Source organism: Lupinus angustifolius, chromosome LG08 (genome assembly GCF_001865875.1).
Source record: "Lupinus angustifolius cultivar Tanjil chromosome LG08, LupAngTanjil_v1.0, whole genome shotgun sequence".
Taxonomy (NCBI): Eukaryota; Viridiplantae; Streptophyta; class Magnoliopsida; order Fabales; family Fabaceae; genus Lupinus; species Lupinus angustifolius.
Window position 1 is genome coordinate 25381481 of NC_032016.1, and position 21624 is coordinate 25403104.

A 21624-nucleotide genomic window follows, 5' to 3' on the forward strand; every position below is an offset into this window, starting at 1 on the left:
TATCAGTTTAACAAAATGATAACAATTTCATCTTTCAAAATATCTCTATTCATGAAATACAGAATACCACTACGGGCGCTAATCATACATCTAACACTTTCTTAGGCTTACCTCCCTACTCTACAGCAATGGTGACCTATACATCACAAGCAGAAAGATACTTGTGAAATCAGATACATGCAGAAAAAAAATCTATTTCGCAATTAAAAACCTGCAGCCCAAAAAAGTACCGGGTCGGGTAAGGTTATTTCTTTCAAGAAAACTGAAATGGGTCTAATACATATCGCCTAGCCCAAAAATCAGTTGCCATGTGCGCATCTAGGAATATAAGTTCAGTAAGTAGAGCCCTCAGATGAAACAATCAATTCAATTAGAAAGTCTCCACATAAAATAATTACTGAGCGGATAAGCTGAAAGTTCATGTCTTTGATCGCTTCTGCTTTTGTGGAATAAAACGGACCCCCTGATTCCTGAGTTCCAGCATCTTCACCTTTCCACCATCTAAGGTAACATGTATCTTTGAGGTGCCTTCCACTGTGTCCGACACCACTCCCTTGTGCCTGGAGAAAAAAAATATAAAGGTTGAAAAAATGGTTCAAAAAATACGCATCACATTTATTTCTTGTTTTCAACTTTGAAAGATAAGTTAATGAAAGACACAAACTAAATAAACAAGTTCCAAAGCAGCTACATCAATAAAATGCACTAATCCTTCAGCGTAGTTCTTTCAAAGTGAAGCTTTTGGGGAGTAACAAACAGATGGAAGAAGCTTTATTAAAAACAAAATAGTTAATAATAAACAGCCGATACATCATTCCCTAACCCATAGCATTATTTAATATATAGTTTTCTCCCATTACTTGAACAGAATTTACATAAAGCTATACAAGGCACTAACCAAGAATTGTCAGATGTCTGATGAACTTCAACTCTCTTTCCAATTGCATCATTACCCAATTTCATCAATATCCAGTTTGCAGCCATGATCTCATCCATTTGACTGTCTTGATGTGACTGGCTTACATTTTCAGTCTCATTAAACAACATTTTCTCCTTAAAAGGTGTTGGTCTCTTCCTTTTCGATCTCTGGCCCTTGATTATAGTCTTCTCCTCCTCCTGATGAGGAGAATTTAGACTTTCAAGGCTTGGTTTCTTCAATTTAAATCTCAGTAGAGGTTTAGAATCTTTCGGCAAATATTGTGAAGGTGCAAGATTATTATTATTATGATTATTTCCATCTCTCTCCCCATACTTTCCTTCACCTCTTGAAGTAGCTTTTACTGTTCCTACTTGATCAAATATTCCATCAGTACTATATTTGCTCCGCAAGGCATGAGTACGCTCTAAACTTCCATCAGAAATATTCCCTCTACCTAAAAACTTTGCTTGGCCAAAGTCAACTCTGTTTCCTGGGTAACAATAACATACTTTACTTTCTCATTAGACAACTTAAACAAACATCAAATACATCTTCAAATGCTAACGGTTGATGTAATGGGAAAAGATAGACAACTTTGATACAGACTGAGGAAAAAGAAAAGAAGAAACCTAGTACCTTTACCATCAATATGTCTAGCTGCAGCACCTTGTCTGTCTAATGCAAATTTGTCTCCCTTCCTCAACTGGCTTATGTATTCATTTCCTATGAGGATATTTAAAAGGGAAAAGTCAAACAAAAGAAAGAGAAAGGAAGGAAAAAAAGAGATATTAAATCATTCAAGAATTCCAACAACGTGTTGGTCTACTGGTTTAAGGTCCCACTAGATCCCCAGGATGACCAAAAGGTCAAGGGTTTGAAACCTGAGAGTGACGGTTGTTGGAGGGGCAGCCACGCACCCAGAAATGGATTAGTTCTTTACTAAAAAATGAGTGAGGGGATACCCTTGGTAGTACCACAAAAAAAACATTCAAGAACGCACACACAAAGCAGATACAATCAGTGTAATCATTGTATGTTTAGTAATTAAATTATTCAAAAGGCCTATTGCATGTCTTTTCGCTAATAATGAATAAAACACGTAACTGATTTAATAAGTAAAAAAAGGGTGACAATTAAGAATCAATCAGCCAACCCAATCACACAGAAACAATTCCAAAAATGATATGTTTCTCTAGCTAATAATATATAGTGACAATCCCCCTCCCCAAACTCACACAGGAAAAAAAATAACAATTGAGATTATACCATTAACATTAACCAGATCTTGATCTCTTTGGCAGCTTGAAGTATCAGAGCACGGAGAACTAGCTACATTAATTTTCCGTGCACCCAAATTTATAACCAACTTCTTCCCTTTCACATTCTGAGTTTTATCATCATGTTTTTCACTCTCCTCTTTGCCATTCATAATATGTGTCTTATTGCCTTTAATTCGAACAACTCTGGGCTTCCTCTCTTCATCACTGACCATCACCTCATCAACAAATTTATGTTTTGAAACCCCTGGCTGATTGGTAGGGCAAGATATTTCAGCAGGTGATGAATAAACATCATGACCATCATTTCTCAGGGATTGTATATCATCATCGTCCAAACTATGTAAGGATCTGGTATCACTATGCCCTTCACAACTACGGCGTGTGTCAATTTTACCAGACACAAATGACTGAGAGTCCTTTTTCTTAGCAGTCTTTTTGCTTGAAGATTTCTTTCCATAATCTTTCTTCTTTGGTGTGTGATTGGACAAATTCTTTAGAGAGAACTTATAGGAACGCCCAGAATCACTCTTTAATTTTAAAGGCTTGCCAATATCCTCATCGTCTGAAAATGGTGAAATAGAAAATATTTCATCTTGAGTTGGTAAACCAGCTGCAGCCCTCAAGCTGGCAATTAAATCTCTATCGTCAATATTCCTTCTCCTCCAAAGCTCTTGAACAGCTTCATCAAGACCCTGGACCTGGAGCATACACATACATACATGATTGGTGCAGAGAATAAAATGGACTTAGATGTAATTGGAAGAGTATTTTCCTAATAAAATAGACTTAGTTATGTAAGCCACACTGATTACCTGATGACATTCCCCACGACATGTGGGACATTTATACTGCAGATTCCCATCCACTTGAAATTGATGATATTTTTCATCACTGCAAAACATTTGCTCCAAAATAAGCAAACTAAAAATACTATACTAATTTCATAGACAAAGAAGACAATATAACATGATTTATAAAGACCCTGTCAGGAGTATGGATCAAAGAGCAGTATCATTCCAACAACAAAAGGACTTGAAATAGAAACATATTCAAAATAATTAATCTACAATATCGCTGCATGATTAAAATCCGAATACTAATATTGTTGCATGATTAAAATCCAATTACTAATCAACCAGGCACTGAAGAGTTAAGATCAAGAAGTTAAGAATGGTCATGACATAATAAAACAACAACGGAATGTTCATCAATGTAAGTATTCTGGATTTGCAATTGAAAACGGTCCTATGATACAGTGAAATTAGTCCCTCTTCACTCATATGATAGGTAAACTAACCTAATATTATCACAATGGATATGCACCCAGCGCTGGCAAACATCACAGCAAACCATTGGTGTCGACTCTGAATCTCTGTAAACCTACAAAATATGACAAAAGCATATGGTCAAACTTCAGATTTCCTACTCTGCCACACATTGTTTATATGTACATATAGGTATCACTACAGTATTTAGGGAACACAAACAATGATGGAATTTGAAGGTAAAATGAAATTTACTTCATATATTATGCATGAAAGTACAGTGTAACATTTGAGAAGCAGAGGTGCGTGGACATGGGACCTTATACAAGTTTGTGGCACATTTTAGATACACAAAAGTCCCCTTTAAGATTGATCTACATACTTTCCCCAATGATGTCAGGGATATGTTTTACTAACTATTCCCCAAAATCAGATTAGGAAAATTCTCATTAGACAACTTAAACAAACATCAAATACATCTTCAAATGCTAACGGTTGATGTAATGGGAAAAGATAGACAACTTTGATACAGACTGAGGAAAAAGAAAAGAAGAAACCTAGTACCTTTACCATCAATATGTCTAGCTGCAGCACCTTGTCTGTCTAATGCAAATTTGTCTCCCTTCCTCAACTGGCTTATGTATTCATTTCCTATGAGGATATTTAAAAGGGAAAAGTCAAACAAAAGAAAGAGAAAGGAAGGAAAAAAAGAGATATTAAATCATTCAAGAATTCCAACAACGTGTTGGTCTACTGGTTTAAGGTCCCACTAGATCCCCAGGATGACCAAAAGGTCAAGGGTTTGAAACCTGAGAGTGACGGTTGTTGGAGGGGCAGCCACGCACCCAGAAATGGATTAGTTCTTTACTAAAAAATGAGTGAGGGGATACCCTTGGTAGTACCACAAAAAAAACATTCAAGAACGCACACACAAAGCAGATACAATCAGTGTAATCATTGTATGTTTAGTAATTAAATTATTCAAAAGGCCTATTGCATGTCTTTTCGCTAATAATGAATAAAACACGTAACTGATTTAATAAGTAAAAAAAGGGTGACAATTAAGAATCAATCAGCCAACCCAATCACACAGAAACAATTCCAAAAATGATATGTTTCTCTAGCTAATAATATATAGTGACAATCCCCCTCCCCAAACTCACACAGGAAAAAAAATAACAATTGAGATTATACCATTAACATTAACCAGATCTTGATCTCTTTGGCAGCTTGAAGTATCAGAGCACGGAGAACTAGCTACATTAATTTTCCGTGCACCCAAATTTATAACCAACTTCTTCCCTTTCACATTCTGAGTTTTATCATCATGTTTTTCACTCTCCTCTTTGCCATTCATAATATGTGTCTTATTGCCTTTAATTCGAACAACTCTGGGCTTCCTCTCTTCATCACTGACCATCACCTCATCAACAAATTTATGTTTTGAAACCCCTGGCTGATTGGTAGGGCAAGATATTTCAGCAGGTGATGAATAAACATCATGACCATCATTTCTCAGGGATTGTATATCATCATCGTCCAAACTATGTAAGGATCTGGTATCACTATGCCCTTCACAACTACGGCGTGTGTCAATTTTACCAGACACAAATGACTGAGAGTCCTTTTTCTTAGCAGTCTTTTTGCTTGAAGATTTCTTTCCATAATCTTTCTTCTTTGGTGTGTGATTGGACAAATTCTTTAGAGAGAACTTATAGGAACGCCCAGAATCACTCTTTAATTTTAAAGGCTTGCCAATATCCTCATCGTCTGAAAATGGTGAAATAGAAAATATTTCATCTTGAGTTGGTAAACCAGCTGCAGCCCTCAAGCTGGCAATTAAATCTCTATCGTCAATATTCCTTCTCCTCCAAAGCTCTTGAACAGCTTCATCAAGACCCTGGACCTGGAGCATACACATACATACATGATTGGTGCAGAGAATAAAATGGACTTAGATGTAATTGGAAGAGTATTTTCCTAATAAAATAGACTTAGTTATGTAAGCCACACTGATTACCTGATGACATTCCCCACGACATGTGGGACATTTATACTGCAGATTCCCATCCACTTGAAATTGATGATATTTTTCATCACTGCAAAACATTTGCTCCAAAATAAGCAAACTAAAAATACTATACTAATTTCATAGACAAAGAAGACAATATAACATGATTTATAAAGACCCTGTCAGGAGTATGGATCAAAGAGCAGTATCATTCCAACAACAAAAGGACTTGAAATAGAAACATATTCAAAATAATTAATCTACAATATCGCTGCATGATTAAAATCCGAATACTAATATTGTTGCATGATTAAAATCCAATTACTAATCAACCAGGCACTGAAGAGTTAAGATCAAGAAGTTAAGAATGGTCATGACATAATAAAACAACAACGGAATGTTCATCAATGTAAGTATTCTGGATTTGCAATTGAAAACGGTCCTATGATACAGTGAAATTAGTCCCTCTTCACTCATATGATAGGTAAACTAACCTAATATTATCACAATGGATATGCACCCAGCGCTGGCAAACATCACAGCAAACCATTGGTGTCGACTCTGAATCTCTGTAAACCTACAAAATATGACAAAAGCATATGGTCAAACTTCAGATTTCCTACTCTGCCACACATTGTTTATATGTACATATAGGTATCACTACAGTATTTAGGGAACACAAACAATGATGGAATTTGAAGGTAAAATGAAATTTACTTCATATATTATGCATGAAAGTACAGTGTAACATTTGAGAAGCAGAGGTGCGTGGACATGGGACCTTATACAAGTTTGTGGCACATTTTAGATACACAAAAGTCCCCTTTAAGATTGATCTACATACTTTCCCCAATGATGTCAGGGATATGTTTTACTAACTATTCCCCAAAATCAGATTAGGAAAATATCAAGAGAAAAGACTGGCACCTTCAAACAAACAGGGCAGTAGTTTCCTTTCACAAACAATCTTCCACATGCATCACAGCAGGTGTATCCCAGAAACCACCTATAAAAGGGTTAGCCCATCAAATTAAAACATGTTGAATTTAAACTACTATTGAACAACTAAGAAAACTAAAAGAATTTTAAAGTACGTTAAGTAGCCTATTTGACTAACCAGTGCAAGACATAAAGAAAAGGAAATCACGTTATATATGCTTCAAATAAACTACTATAAGTCACTCGGAATTTATACCTCACACTCAGTCCATTTCCAGGGACATTCGATCCGCAACTGTGACACCTTGTGTGCTTTGGGCACAGATAGAGGCCAGTACTAACATTCTGCATTATGCACAATCATAAATGAAATGGGATGTACTGTACGAAACCAATATTAAGCGCATTGGTAAGTGACATGGAACCTACCTTGTGAGGCGGTTGAAGACAATAACAATGGTAAGCGCCATCACACCTTTTGCAAAACATGAACTTACTTGGATCACCGGTCCTTCTGCAAGCCTGGATAAAAGCTAATATAGCATAAGACTAACTTGATTTTAATGAAACATTATTGGGAGATGGCAACTTCTTCGCCAACACAAAAACCAAAGACATTCAGTTGATTATCCAAAATCAACTTAACTTCCAGACACAAAATATACATAGGATAGTGAATGAAGTCAGTCATCACACGGTATACAATATAAGTATGACTTTCCTTTAGAGAGAGACTTTCTCATTGTGTGTTAATAAAACAAATGTCCTACTCCATATAACGAACTAGCAAATCATACCCCCCATCTGATACCATAAACATAACTATGAAGTCGAGCAACATATTTAAAATCACAGGGCATGGAAACGGCAAAACACATAATCAAGGACATAGTAACTTCAGACGCTCCTGATGGTAAAACACTATTCAATCTATAGCAAGGACGATAAGATATTTTTTGCAAAAAATAAGAGCTAGACTGAGTCATTAGAATTACACGTTACGCATTACCTCACAAATTCGGCAAGCGCGACAGGTCCATGAACTCCAATGAAATAAATCTGACAAAGAAGAGTCAGAACATAAGAACGTATGGCACTTAGAAATATTAGAGCATAAGAGCAAATGTACTTTCTTACCTCTATTATGAGCCCAACTTCTCAAGCAGTTCCTATGGTATTTCTTACTACAACTTTTACATGATAGCATCTTTTTTGCTGTCTCGCTTCCATCATTTTCAACCCGATTGCACATTCGACAAAAAACTTTCACGTTAGATTGAGCCGGTTCTTCTCCATTAATATTTCCTGATGTATCCTGTTCAAATAAATCAATATGATAAACACATATTAAAAAAGTCATGGTATCGAATCTAACTAGACTTGAACATACAATCAAAATAAAAGGAAAAACAAACAAAACCATAGTAAAAAATTACTACAATAAAGCCAATATAGCAGCAAAGCATACACAAGAAACAAATGAACAGATAAATCCTCAACATCATTAACAAGCGAAATTAGTAATGATATTTAGCTCATCCTTTAGGAAACTTACTGTTACAAAACACTTATATGACACACTACCCACAGATAAGTCGATAAGTGTAAATCATAAAATAATTAAAAGATATATAGATGAAAAATAACTAAATTCTAAAATGCACATCAAGAGAACACATAATGATCTTAACACATAGCATATACTGGTTCTTCATAAAGAAAGTCTTGTAATAATATTGTAAAAAGTGACGAACGAACTAGAAACCGTGTGCTACAACCGGTACCATATAACTATGATTTCTAACAATCAAGACGACATTTAAGATGAATCAGCATCAAATGACTCAACAATTCACATAACATTTCAGCTGAATTTAATTACTCTAATAATCATCAACATCACACATTCTAAGTAAAAATCACCAAACAAATCGAAGAAGCAGAAGACTCACGGCAAAGTCACCGGCACCGGACTCTAACTGGCGAGCAAACTCCTCGGCAGCAAGCATAGCGGCGGCGCCTTTTCTCTGTAGAGCGACACGTTTGGCTTTCATCGATGCGGACTCATCCAAAGCATCAGCGCAAGGTGGAGCTCCATCCGGTGGCAGATTCGGTGGAGGCGGTGGTGGTGGTAAGACCTTGGGGACGGCGACCTGGACGGTGTCGATATTAGTGGGAGTATCAGCGGCGAGGAATTGACGAAGAGCGGTGACATGATTGAGAAAGGCATTGTTGTGAAGAGAGGTCGGAAACCCTAAAGCGCAGAAACAGATTCGGCGACTGAAAGAAGAATGAAGATATTGAGAGAGTGAAGAGAGTAATAAATATAATAATAGAGTTGAAGTAATTGAAATAGAAATAATTGAGATATAAAAGAAAGAAGGAAAATAAACCATGTAATTGGACAAGCTACATGAAATGCCATATTGTGTGTACTTGATTTAGGATTTCAATTTTCGGCTTCAGGGGATCCTTCCCTCCCCGAATTTGACTAGTATTTTTTTAAATATAAAAATATAATAGTTGGAAAATAGAAAATAAAAATAAAAAATAAAATGGGGGTGAAGGAGGGAAGTGGTGTATTGTAATTGTAAAGGAGAAAAGTGAGCGTGAGATGAGGAAGGAGGAAAGAGAAGATAATATATGGATTGCCTTTTGGGTCACTCCATTGGGTGAGTGTGTTTTTGTTGGGCTGAAAAGTGAAAGCCCATAGATAAAACAAAAGAAAGTTGCAGGAAAGAGAAAACGAACTGAATGGTGATGGTGATGGGCGATTGGATTTCCGAAACGAACTGGACGGTGGCCTCCGGTTCTCTCTTCAATTCTGTCTCCTTCCAATCTTCACTCTCTTCCTCTCATGATTCCGATTCTAATTCCGATTCCAATTCCAATCTGAATTCCCCTCTCATTCTTCACCCTCCTTCACCCGATTCTCCTCCTTGCCAAATCACAAGTCAGTTTCTTTCCTTATTTATAATCTATCATTCTTCGTTCCATCATATAATAATGACAACTATATTTTGAATTGCAGTTAAATTTAAGGAGAAACATGAGGTGAGACAAGTTTATGTTCGAAGTACGGCTCGGTTGTACGAGATTTACTTTGCAACCAACCTCCACTCCGACAATGACTATCTCTGTACTGTTCGTTGCGGTGTTGCCACCAGGGATCATCAACTCCTTCTCATTCACTCACCCACCACCACTCAGGTATTCACTTCAATCATCTTTTCATAAATATATTCATTACTGTAATATTGGATATTCTCTCGAAGCCTAGATCATAATCCTTTCATGCATTCTTTCACTTTCTTTTTTAGGGTTTCTCTTGCTTTCGTGATCATTATGGTATGACTCTCAATGTTAGATTCATTTTCTGACTTCTAGCTCCTCTTTTCCTGTCCCCAGGATCCTTTTGAGGCTACAGCGGAGATTGACGATGCAAATCCTTGTGTTTCTGTTACAATCCGTCTGCTCTCACTTCAAACTAAAGATTGCGTTTATGTTGATGAGATTTATGTGTTTGGTGATCCTGTTGATTCAGAAAGCCTTGAGACTCACAATAACGAAAACTCATCTGCCAGTACTCTCATGGCTATGTTTCTTCCAACTATAATGCAGTTATCTAAGTCATCAGGTCTTAGCTGTCTTAATGCTGTTTCAAAGGATGGTCTGGGAGAAACCCACCCGAGTGATTCTATAATTAAGACTCAGCTGAAAGGAAAGTTGACAGAGGTGAATGGATGTTTGGTGGGTCCATCCCATCCAGACTCACCCTCACAGTTTGCTAAAATCGAGAGCAATCACACTGCTGTATTGTCACAAGCTGCTAAAATTGACAGCAATTATAATGCTGTACCATCACAAACTGCTGAAACGGAGAACAATCATACAGGCGTTCACATTCAGGTTTCTGAAACAGAGTGCAATCACAGTGCTAACACCTCACAAGTTGCTACTACTGGAAGCAATCATGGCAATTCTTCGGGTGTCAGTGTCGAAAGTGCCTTGGAACGGCTGATAACACGGATGGACAGGATAGAGGAAATCTGTTTGGGCTTTCAAGAAAAAATGGTAATGCCCATGAGCAACATTGAGGCAAGACTACAGCGAGTTGAGCAGCAACTTGATACACTGAGTAAGAAACTGCAAAATTCTGGATCACACTCATGCTGTACAATTTCTGCACCCGATGCTTCTTGCCTTGAATCAGATGCCAACTCCCCTGACAATTGTTTTGGCTATACTGCCACCACGATAATCGAATCAGATGTGAAAGATTTGCATATACATGTACTTGATGCCTCTCCTGATGATACATCTTACTCAGCAAATGCTACTCAATTGCTCCCAGGTCTTGTAGTTAAAGCTCCTGAGTTTCCTGATGGCGATGATGAAGAAGATGATGCATCAGGACAAGAAATGAATTCTTCAAATGATAATGGGAAGCTGTCAATTGATGATGCTTTATCTTCTGCATTAGCTAATTTGTTATCTTCAACATCTCCAAGGTATAATACTAAAAGGCTAACGGTTAAAGCTCCTGAGTTTTCAAATGAAGATGATGATGATGATCATGAGATTGAAAGAAGTGACGAGATAGAAAAAAATGACTTGGTTCATGTCGCAATCAGTGAGAAAATTGATCACATCCAACTGTTGACTCCATCCGACATTTCTTTGCAAAGTAGTGAAATGGTAGACAGAGATTCTAATTGTAAACACTCTGAAGAGATTGCCCAAGAAGCTGAAGAATATGCTGAACTTTATAGTGGGGAAGCAGATCAAGCCGACGAGTCTGTGAATGCCAGTATTGTAGCTGAACATAATCCAAGAACAGTTTTTAATAACTTGGAAGATGAAAACGGCAAAATCAATGGTCGCAGAAGTGATGGTTTGTCATTCAATGGAAGCAACATTTCAAATGAGTTGCTTGACAATCAGACCACTAATGATTCTAGTATCACTCAGGAAAGATTGTTTGCAAGGACCGATCTTACAATTGCAACAGAAGTCCCAAAAAAAGCCTCCAATGAGGACATCATAGAGAATCTTCTTGGATTTTCACTTGCTTCCTCTGTAGTCAATTTTGAAACCCCACTCTTGGATGTGAAATTCATTTCTCAGACAAGTCCTGTTACTAATAAGCTTTCCCTTGAAGCCCTCCTGATTGACACACCAGAGGGCAGTGATGTTCTTCCCAATAAGGAACAATTTAAAAGCAATGGCGATGTGTCGGATGAGGGGCAGTCTAATTTGGTTTCAATAGATGATGGGGAGCATGTGAATCAAGTTAGTGATAGCCATTTTGCCGTGGATGCTAACTATTGCACGTCAGAATCTGCCCCTGTGAACAATAGAGATGATAGTTCGCCTGAGGATCATAAACGCAAGCGCGATCACATATATAGAGATTTTTCATCAAGTCTTATATGAAGTGGTTTCATGCTGTTTCAGTTCATTAACCTTGGACTTGATTCTAATTCATCACTGTAGAGCTCAAACATTATAAGCATGGCTGTTTTTGTGATTGTGATATTTTTCACCTTATCTAGATTTTGAGTCAACAGAAGATATTTAGCTGGAACATGTTGCAGTTATTACTTGCTTAAGGTGTGGTCGCATGTGAATAGGGTATGAAGTTTGAATTGTTAATCTGAATAGTCAATTCCACCGTGGTTGTACATGCATGATTTTTAATGTTTACGGTTCAAAAATTAATTCCGCCGAGACATGCATGATTATTGCATAAATAGTCACACCCAAAATGAATTAATTCCTTATCCTGAAAGTGAAATAGTACCAATAAATTTTTGAATGAAGGGTTAAGGAAACTAATTAGAATGTGCAATGGGTAGATATTAAACTTTTTTTCCATAGATTATATGTCAAAATGTGATTGAATAATATAATTTATTAAAATCAAAGTCACCAGAAAAGTAAAAAAAAAAATATTCTGAAAAAGGTGAGATATTAATGAAGTATATTTGGAGATGTGAAAGTCAACTGTATTCTTACCATCACTATTATACCATATATGTGTGGCACTGGCACCTACCGACACCGATTCGACAGAGCAAACAAAGGTTCGTGTAATAAGCTGAATATATATTCATAAATTAATAATAGTATCCAAGTTTTCCTCGTAATAATAAATATAATTTTTATTTTTAGTTGAGTCCTACAAATTACTCTTATTTTTAATTTTTTATCTTTTATAATAAATTTTATACACTATCATTATATTACATATTATCATGTTTTATTACTATTAACTCTCAAAAATATTATACCACCAAAAAAGGGTAGTAGTGAATGAAAATAAATCTATGTCCCTATTATTTGATGATTAAAATATAAAATTAAAAACATATGAAGTGGTAGACAGAAATTGAAAAGTGGTAATGAATGGTAGAAGTACCTTGACCGGCACTTTATGTCGTTGACTTGTAGCTATAATAGACTAATAATCTCAGAATATTCTTATTATTATGCCATTAATATCTTGCACATTATTCTAATTATGGTAATATAATTCCCATAAATACACCCCCCAAAATCCAAGTAACCTTGTCCTCGTGTCCTTGAGAAAAAGAAGAAGAACAAAAATGGGTTCTTTTTCATTTCATAGTTTTGTAACATTAGCTGTTTTGTTTGTGAATGTGTTGGTGTTTTGCGATGGAGGGAAAACAAGCACTTTTGTTAGGAAAGCTGAGAAAGCTATAGACATGCCACTTGATAGCGATGTCTTTGATGTTCCTCATGGTTACAATGCTCCTCAGCAGGTTCATATAACACAAGGTGATCTTGTTGGCAGAGCTGTGATTGTGTCATGGGTCACAATTGATGAACCTGGTTCAACCATAGTGCGTTATTGGACTGACAAGCATAGCCATCAAAAGAAAACAGCTAAAGGCAAAATTGTTACTTATAGGTTCTTCAATTACACTTCTGGCTTTATTCATCATACTACCATCAAGCATTTGAAGGTATTATTATTTTTAATTATTTCCATTCAATTGCTTCTCATTAATTCATAAATTGTTCATATGTTATGTGTTTTGATTTATGGCCAGTATAACACTAAATATCACTATGAAGTTGGATATGGGAATACCACACGCCAATTTTGGTTTATAACTCCTCCTCCAGTTGGTCCTGATGTGCCTTACACTTTTGGTCTCATAGGTAACTCTATTCTAGCCCTGATCTGATTCATAGTTTCTAACTCTATATAAAATTTCATTGTATCTGTCCCAATAGGCTAATGTGATCACTTGTTTCTATTTAGTTGTAACAAATTGGGATTATTTTGCAGGTGATCTTGGTCAGAGTTATGATTCGAATAAAACACTTACTCACTATGAACATAACCCGAGAAAAGGGCAGGCTGTGCTCTATGTTGGAGACCTTTCCTACGCAGATAACTACCCCAATCATGATAATGTTAGATGGGATACGTGGGGAAGGTTCACAGAAAGGGTTGTTGCTTATCAACCTTGGATATGGACTACAGGGAACCATGAACTTGATTTTGTTCCAGAGATTGTAAGCCTCTTACAAAAGTTGATTTACTTTGTTATTTGCCAATTGTTAATATAGATGGGTGATTTGTTTCAGGGTGAAACTGTACCTTTCAAGCCTTTTACAAACCGTTACCATGTTCCTTTTAAACCATCAGAGAGTACTGAACCCTTCTGGTATTCTATCAAGAGAGGTCCTGCACACGTCATTGTCTTAGCCTCATACCAAGCCTATGGTAACGCTATATATGTCTTTTGTATGATACATACTTTTTTGGAGAACATATTATACTAATTCTTTGATTTTCAATGGACATAATGCTGTTTGTAATACATTTCATAGTAGCATTTACCCATAACTTGTAAATCATCAAGTTATACTGAATAATTTATGTTCTCTTCTATGTAGAATATGCTGCTTATCTAGCATGTTTAGGTGTTATAAATCATTAGCCTACAACACTATATCACTTGCCTTAAGTGATTCACAATTTCACATGTTAACAAACATATAAAGTTGATTTGCTTTCTTCTGCCACTCCGTTACTGCTTCTATTACTCAATGTGCATGTGTATCTCTTTCAGTAGAATCATGTTCATGTCCATATTTTCAGGAAAATATACACCACAATACAAATGGCTTGAAGAGGAGTTGCCGAAAGTCAACAGGAAGGAGACTCCTTGGTTGATTGTTCTGGTGCATTCACCTTGGTATAACAGCTACAACTATCATTTTATGGAAGGGGAAACAATGAGAGTAATGTTTGAGTCCTGGTTTGTGAAGTACAAGGTTGATGTTGTCTTTTCTGGCCATGTTCATGCCTATGAACGATCTGTAAGTGCCACTGCCCAAATTTGTTGTTCTACTTAAAACTGAAATCCCTTCTTCTTTAAACTGCTACTAGTATGAATTATGTATTATTAGGCTTGTCCCTAAAAAACTTGTGAGGAAAATAAACGACAAAACATTGTGTTTACCTGATTAGTGGGATATTATGCTTTTCTAACCCAAAATAGACTCTGTGTTGCCTTTCATTGACAACTGATTTGTTTATGCATCAGGAACGCGTGTCAAATGTGAAGTACCATATTGTAAATGGTTTGTGTACTCCTGTAAAAGATCAATCAGCTCCGGTATATATAACCATTGGGGATGGAGGAAACCTTGAAGGCTTAGCAAACAAGTAAGCTCTATACACAAAACATAACAAGTGTTATTGCAATAGTAGTTAATTTTATGCAGATAGTTCTTATTTAATCATCCCTTGCACTGCAGCATGACAGAACCACAGCCAAAGTACTCAGCATATAGAGAGGCAAGCTTTGGGCATGCCATTTTCGACATAAAGAACCGGACACATGCTCACTATAGCTGGCACAGGAATCAAGATGGATATGCTGTGGAGGCTGATTCTCTATGGTTTTTCAACAGATACTGGCACCCAGTTGATGATTCCACAACTCACTCACATTAGCACAATGATTTATAGTGTTCTTTGGAGTGAAATAATAGATGTAATATTAATAAATTCATGATTTGGTAATTAAGTGTATGTCAAGAGCACCAACATTGATTAATAGGAGCTTTGCTATTCTACTTTGTGTCTCTGTCACGTTAATGCAAATTGCTTCCTTTTCATAATCCTAGAATCATCTTGTTTGATGATATTCAATGCATATTCCTTCCTATCTTTAGTTATGAACATGACAATAAAATGTGTGCTTGTTATGGACGAAATCTCTATAATTCATTTATGGTGTACTAATTCATACCTCATGTGAGACCTTTTTTATTGAATAAATAAAAAAGTGTTATTATGTTGTCATGCATAGTCAACTCTTCAAGTTGGAACTAGAAAAGGGGTTGTGTAGGTGCATTGGGGTTAGCAATTTATATAGAAAGAAGATTGAGTGTCTCTCACATTTTTGTTCTACACCTCCAGCTGTTAATCAGGTATTTACACTTTCATATTAAGGTTGTACCTTCATTATTTCTTCACATTAGAATCATTTCATTTTGGGCACATGACCCTTGCAATAAATTAGTTCTTCACATTTCTTCACATTAGAATCATTTCATTTTGGGCACATGACCCTTACAATAAATTAGTTCTTCACATTAAATCATTCATGTATATATATACATGAATGATTATGATTAAAAATTAATTAACGATAACATAATTATTAAGAATAAGAGAATAGTAGATGACATAGTTTTATATTAGTCTTATTCTATTGTCACACAATTTATATTTCTATCTTACATCATATTTATATTAACTCTCCAAAATAAACTCTAACACTATTATTAATAATTTTAATCTGCATCTATATGACTTTTATTCAAGTCAGTAATAATCTATTAAAAATAGAATTATGAAATTAAAAGAACATGAGTTTATGGAGACAACAAAACTAGTTTAAATAAAAAATAATTCGAATCTATACATGTCTGAAGAAACGTTAAATGTAACATGTACAAACGTTACATTGAATGATATAGAGAGAACTATAAATGTAGGGTTGGGCAATGCTTTGTTTGCTTTATGGTAATGTAATCATTGATCTAGACATGTAAGGACTTCCAAACTATGTCCATTAAAAGTGCTGCATGACAATGATATTGAACAATCACAACATGCAAAGGTTATTCAAGTCTCAAAGGCCCACATATAACGGTAGCCTATTATTATTTTAACTAAACTTTCACATTGTCTAACAAAGCAAAATGCAGATAAACAAAGTACCCAATTAGAGAATTGGGTTAGGCTAACATAATTACATTAGGGAAGACAACAAAGAACAATCTTCCACCCTAAATATCTAAGTTAACCTTAAATAAAGTGATTACACATTGATACAATTTTCACTAGTGCCAGTGAAAATAAGATGTTTCTAAGACAGTAACCTAGATTTAGATGACACAATAACTACAATTCAAATTCATGGTATCATCATGTCTTTTTGAAAAATTTACCACCTTTGTTTCCAATGCCAATCCCCACAAGACTTGATGGGAGAAGTGATTTGGTATCTGGCCTCCATGTCAAATCTTGGAGAGTGGTAACTAAGGTGGCGAGCGCAGGAGAGATTTCACTGTCCTTTATGTTCTTACATGAGACCACCCTAAGGCTCTGAAGCTCATTCCATGAATGAATTACTGACTCTAAACTTTCTGTTGTTAGCAATGAGCATCCTTCTAAGTATAACATTTTTACCCGCCTGAATTACACCAACAGTTAAACTGTCAATACATGACTCAGATATTAACAACCAGTTGAATACAGTTCATATAGCATAGCTTGTTAACTCAACTCAGATTAGCAAAACATGATAGAAAAAAAGAAGATTTTTTTTAATATTAAATGCTCAAAGTAAATTCAGTTGAGTTCACTGTCAGCCAGTTGCAGCATTAAGTTTTTGGCTTAAATATGTTTTTAGTCATAGTAAATATACGTAGTTTCGATTCTAGCCCCCCAAAATTTTTATGTTTTTAGTACAATTTTTTCTACTTGATCATTTTGGTTTAGTCCTTGTTGATGATGGATGTACCAACACCATAGTTGACCATGTCATAATAAGTATAACATGTGTCACATGTGGGTGTTAGCCACATCATCACTAGGGACAAAATCAAACTTTTGATATATATAATATAAGGACAATAATTCAAAATAAATAAATAATAGGAACTAAAATCAAAATCTGGTAAATTTCCATGGCCCAAAAACATATTTAAGTCTACAACACTCAATGTAGTCCTAAAAAAAAAGTATCGTCATCACATAGGTCCTTGAAAGTATTTTTGTCACTAATTAAAGCCTTAAAAGATTCAAAACACCCTTAAATTGAAAGTTTTTGTCACCAATGAAGTCCTTAGAAGGACAATATGATGACCTTTTAAATCTTTAAAGAAGGGTTTACCCTTTAAAGTTTCAACATATTAGTTAAACAGGCAGGACCACATTGAACCCAAAAGTTACTTGTACTTTATAATCTTTTAAGCTTTCTCTATAGAGCTACAGACAAGATTGGCAATACATTCAATATTGGCTATTTAAAAACACATGTCAGAATTTAAATTTCATGTGTTGTTAAACAGAGCAATTAGGATAAAAGTAACTATGAACCGATATATATTGTGAAAAGGAATTACCTGCAAACAATTGCAAAACTGAAAATGTTGTTATCCAGTCCCCAACAGTCATGAATAATGATCTCCCTGACAGTCCTGCACACGGAAAACATAGCGGCCGCAATTTTCTTATCGCGCAACTGGCATTTCTGCAAATGCAGCCGTTCAAGTGAGGGACAAGAACCCAAATATTCCTCAAGTCCCAGATTCGAATCAATTCTTTTACACGACTGGAACTTCAAGGTCTTCAAATTCTCGCAATATGAAAGTGCAGCCAACCACCCATCATCCATCCTATGATCGCAAAAAGTCAACTCCTCCAACATCTGACAACACTTCCCAATAGCTTTAATCCCGTCGAAGCTCCCTTCACAACCACATAGCTCAAGCTTCACCAACCTCTTACAGCCCTGAGCCAAAATTGTTAAACCGATATCAGAAACAACCGAATTGTAAAACCCATCGACATTCCCAACCAACTTTAAGATCTGCAAATTAGTGCAGGCGGCAATCCCGCGAAGCACATTGTCACTGCACTTCTGCAATTCCAATTCCTGCAAAGTGGAACACTCCTCAGCCACACTCAAGAGCCCCATCTCACTAGCCCCGATCACATGAAGGCGGCGTAAATTAGGGCATCCACTAGCAAGGGCACTGAGGCCACTATCAATGACTTCAACGGGCAACATGTTATCCTCACAAAAACACCAACCTGATGAACATGCGGAATCAACGTGCATCGAAATGACACGGTTGCTCAAGAAAATACCGGAACTTGGGGGCGAAATCAAGCAGCCATATATCAAATCAACGTGATTGAGGTTAGGGAAGCGATGAATCAACCTTCCGGATAAGAGAAAGTTCCAATCGAAAACCCTAATTGAACGAAGTAGTCGACCCTGGAGATAGAGCCAGCGCTTGCAAACAAGGGAATTGTAGTTAGTCTGGGAATGAGGGAGTTTGGAGAGGATCCTGAGAAGAAGCTCGTCGGATAAGAGAAGAGTCCGATCGATGATAGAGAGATTGGGGATTAGGGTTTTCCCAGACCTGGGGGAAGAAGGGAGAGAATTGAGCTTCATGGCGAGAAGCATCTCATTCATGGCTTTGTTCTCATTCACTGACAGATTTGACCACCTCGCCGATCTCTCCTCCGACTCCATCTTCAAACTAGGGTTAGGGTTTTCGTTCGGAAACGACATCGTTCAACTTCAATTTCATTCTAGTTCTAGATTCTATAGCAGTGTGCTTAGATTACTTAAAAGATTAATACTTTCGAGTTTTGAGGTGGGACCCACAATTCTAACGGATTTGTTCACTTTATTTAGAGAGTGTGTTTCTCTCTTTTGTAGTTTTCATTGTAAGAAGAGAAGACTCAGACTCACATTTTATATAATTTTCTTTCTCTTTTTGTTAGTTTATGGATTATGGGCCAACTAGTTGACTCATGCCTTTTCTTCTCTTCTGCCACCTGTGCTACTAACAGACAAATTATTCCTTCCTTCTTTTATTTACTAAATATTTAAATGTAATAATTATTCTAACTACTCCTAAAAGATCCTTAATAACTGAAGTCTCTTCAAAATTAGACATAAAAATATCAAAAAATACTAACTTCAAAAAATTAGATTGTTGGAAACCATTCTGAGTTTTATAATTGTGTAGAGATCAAATCTGTATAAGCAAATTTTGAGACACCAAAATAATTCTTTACTCTTTTACATTCTTTCCCATTTTTTGTAAATGTTAATATCTTTTTGAGGTTCATAGGTCACACGAATGAGTTCAAATCTCTTGCTAGCGTGATAACATTGTTAATATTTAAATTACTAAAACATAACTGTAATGATGTAGTAATGTAATACCACGTTAAATCTCAAAATATCAAATTAAGCCAACAGTTAAATATTCAACTTATGAGAATAATACAACTCTGAATTATACCAAGAAAAATTATAAGATTTAAAGGATCTAACTGGAAGCTTACAAGATTAAATTTATATATTTATTATACACTAAAAACTAGTTATTTTCTATAATTTATGACTGTTCTATAATATTGATTAAATTTTTATGTAATTCTTTTATCAATAGAACAACTATTCGCTTCTATTCATGTAACTATTGGTGGGTCTCATGCACCATATGATGTTGCTTATAATAAACCCATAAATAATATTTTTTTTGTTGCTATGAGAAAATTGTACTTTAACAAGCACAGAATCCTAAGTCGTTGATAGGGATTGATTTAAATAATAGATGATAAGAGTAAAGATGAGACGAGACGTACGGCACAAGAAAATAAGTGAAAAATAAAATAGCATGAAATTATGAACATGATGAGTACATTGATTAAGAACGTGGGGCTGCCATTATCAACTTCTTAACCCTGGGCCCCGCCTTGACCAAGCTAATATCATGAGGTGTGATGAATATCCATTGGGATCCATGTGCTGTAGCAAAATCCACCACACTGTCCAAGCTTATTTTTCTGCTTACTGGATCCTGCTCATCCATTTTTCATTCAACTTCAACAAATGGAAAAAACCAACAACTCTATAACCAAAAATAATAACACTCATACCATAAATACATCAAATTCATCCATTGCTCTGAAAGGGGCTTCTGTCATTTCATGAAGAGCCAATGCAAAGCACAATGTCGAAAAAGAACGCTCTCCACCTAATTACCACCAAACTAATTATTCAATACAGAGGAATGCATCTATAGACAGAGATATCAAACCATACAATAAGTTATCAGATTGTTTTCCAATGTCCCTCTGCTTTGAAATCAAAGGTCACAAAATGAATTGTCCTAAATGGTACCAGCATATTCATCATTATCCTACAAACAAACCTGAAAGCCCCCGAGTGTCATGAACAGCTCGGTTTGATGCGTCTTGCGGCATCTGTACCTACAAACCAAAAAAAACAAATAAAAATTATTAAACAAGAATTTCAGTCACACATTGAAATGCAAAAAATACACATATCACCAAGTATAACCAAGGGTGTTCGTATAGCAGCACAAATTTGTACCTACTTCACAAAAATAATTAAACTAAGAATAGGCAGAGGAAAGAATATAACAGAAAACTGACATTACCTCAATCGATAAGGTTTTCTCCTCATAACTAACTTTGATAAGTCCACTGATCCCCTTCCTTCGCAGATGGGCATTAAATCTGACCAAGAGGAATATTTCATGGAGTCAAGGTCAAACGGAAAGAATTAAATTGTGATGATAGCCAACAAAGATGGTATACAGTGAAAGAATTCATACTTCCAAGAAAGCTGGCCCTTCAAGTAATTTGCATTTCTCTGAAACTTGCCCCTTCTTAACTTCAATGCTCTCTTGCAAGCCTGCAATGAGATAAAAAAAAATCATTCCTCGACAATTGAATTAAACAGCTACACATCTAAAATAAATGAAGAAACAAAAACTTGTAAAAAGTTTAATCACACCTACATACTCATGCAAGGGAACATAGAATCCCATTGCCAAGAATAGACCTAAACCACAAACTGTGGATTTTAAAAGTTACATAGA

At 35.9% G+C, this 21624-nt stretch overlaps 5 protein-coding genes across 9 annotated transcripts in view; 2 read left to right on the forward strand and 3 right to left on the reverse strand.

The window, feature by feature from the left end:
- On the reverse strand, positions 1 to 9012 carry LOC109355621. The gene is made up of 13 exons (XM_019598864.1): positions 8808 to 9012; positions 8367 to 8694; positions 7552 to 7729; positions 7424 to 7473; positions 6844 to 6936; positions 6671 to 6759; positions 6403 to 6481; positions 5970 to 6052; positions 5485 to 5563; positions 4659 to 5370; positions 4029 to 4115; positions 899 to 1409; positions 1 to 560 (listed from the first exon to the last, which is right to left on the reverse strand). The coding sequence occupies exons 1-13, from the start codon at positions 8837 to 8839 to the stop codon at positions 419 to 421; spliced, it is 2463 nt and encodes an 820-aa protein (XP_019454409.1). The 5' UTR covers positions 8840 to 9012; the 3' UTR covers positions 1 to 418.
- Positions 7934 to 21624, reverse strand: part of LOC109355601 (structural maintenance of chromosomes protein 6B-like) — a 27408-nt gene continuing 13717 nt past the window's right edge. The window contains exons 22-27 of one of the 3 annotated variants that reach the window (XM_019598837.1): positions 21358 to 21437; positions 21181 to 21259; positions 20932 to 20989; positions 20657 to 20754; positions 20420 to 20577; positions 7934 to 7948 (exon numbers count right to left, since the gene is read on the reverse strand). In XM_019598837.1, coding sequence (XP_019454382.1) covers positions 20425 to 20577; positions 20657 to 20754; positions 20932 to 20989; positions 21181 to 21259; positions 21358 to 21437 — 468 coding nt within the window. In that variant the 3' untranslated portion in view covers positions 7934 to 7948; positions 20420 to 20424. Of the gene's footprint in view, positions 7949 to 20246; positions 20349 to 20419; positions 20578 to 20656; positions 20755 to 20931; positions 20990 to 21180; positions 21260 to 21357; positions 21438 to 21624 lie in introns of those variants that run through there. The other 2 variants (XM_019598838.1, XM_019598839.1) reach the window with 2 other exon arrangements.
- Positions 9157 to 12069, forward strand: LOC109355603. Of its 2 annotated transcripts, XM_019598842.1 has the most exons (4): positions 9157 to 9367; positions 9446 to 9624; positions 9823 to 10206; positions 10249 to 12069. In XM_019598842.1, the coding sequence occupies exons 1-4, from the start codon at positions 9169 to 9171 to the stop codon at positions 11848 to 11850; spliced, it is 2364 nt and encodes a 787-aa protein (XP_019454387.1). In that variant the 5' UTR covers positions 9157 to 9168; the 3' UTR covers positions 11851 to 12069. The 2 variants fall into 2 exon arrangements, with proteins under 2 accessions (XP_019454387.1, XP_019454386.1); XM_019598841.1 differs by having other exon boundaries at positions 9823 to 12069.
- Positions 12992 to 15576, forward strand: LOC109355607 (purple acid phosphatase-like). The gene is made up of 7 exons (XM_019598846.1): positions 12992 to 13403; positions 13491 to 13602; positions 13733 to 13962; positions 14035 to 14173; positions 14552 to 14772; positions 15000 to 15121; positions 15214 to 15576. The coding sequence occupies exons 1-7, from the start codon at positions 13023 to 13025 to the stop codon at positions 15410 to 15412; spliced, it is 1404 nt and encodes a 467-aa protein (XP_019454391.1). The 5' UTR covers positions 12992 to 13022; the 3' UTR covers positions 15413 to 15576.
- On the reverse strand, positions 16597 to 19398 carry LOC109355605 (F-box protein At5g07670-like). 2 transcript variants are annotated; one of them, XM_019598844.1, is made up of 2 exons: positions 18097 to 19395; positions 16597 to 17162 (listed from the first exon to the last, which is right to left on the reverse strand). In XM_019598844.1, exons 1-2 carry the CDS (start codon positions 19272 to 19274, stop codon positions 16895 to 16897), a joined length of 1446 nt encoding a protein of 481 aa, XP_019454389.1. In that variant the 5' UTR covers positions 19275 to 19395; the 3' UTR covers positions 16597 to 16894. The 2 variants fall into 2 exon arrangements, with proteins under 2 accessions (XP_019454389.1, XP_019454390.1); XM_019598845.1 differs by having other exon boundaries at positions 16998 to 17184; positions 18097 to 19398.

Coding starts and splice junctions, on each gene's coding strand:
- LOC109355621 (XM_019598864.1), bottom strand. CDS start 8,839: ATGGCATTTCATGTAGCTTGTCCAATTACATG. Junction 8,695..8,807: donor GTAGCTTGTCCAATTACATG/GTTTATTTTCCT, acceptor TTCTTCTTTCAG/TCGCCGAATCTGTTTCTGCG. Junction 6,482..6,670: donor GGAAATGGACTGAGTGTGAG/GTATAAATTCCG, acceptor ACCCTTTTATAG/GTGGTTTCTGGGATACACCT.
- LOC109355603 (XM_019598841.1), top strand. CDS start 9,169: ATGGTGATGGTGATGGGCGATTGGATTTCCGAAACGAACTGGACGGTG. Junction 9,368..9,445: donor TCCTCCTTGCCAAATCACAA/GTCAGTTTCTTT, acceptor TTTGAATTGCAG/TTAAATTTAAGGAGAAACAT. Junction 9,625..9,822: donor ACTCACCCACCACCACTCAG/GTATTCACTTCA, acceptor TCCTGTCCCCAG/GATCCTTTTGAGGCTACAGC.
- LOC109355607 (XM_019598846.1), top strand. CDS start 13,023: ATGGGTTCTTTTTCATTTCATAGTTTTGTAACATTAGCTGTTTTGTTT. Junction 13,404..13,490: donor CTACCATCAAGCATTTGAAG/GTATTATTATTT, acceptor ATTTATGGCCAG/TATAACACTAAATATCACTA. Junction 14,773..14,999: donor TTCATGCCTATGAACGATCT/GTAAGTGCCACT, acceptor TTTATGCATCAG/GAACGCGTGTCAAATGTGAA.
- LOC109355605 (XM_019598844.1), bottom strand. CDS start 19,274: ATGTCGTTTCCGAACGAAAACCCTAACCCTAGTTTGAAGATGGAGTCG. Junction 17,163..18,096: donor AGTTTTGCAATTGTTTGCAG/GTAATTCCTTTT, acceptor GGTGTAATTCAG/GCGGGTAAAAATGTTATACT.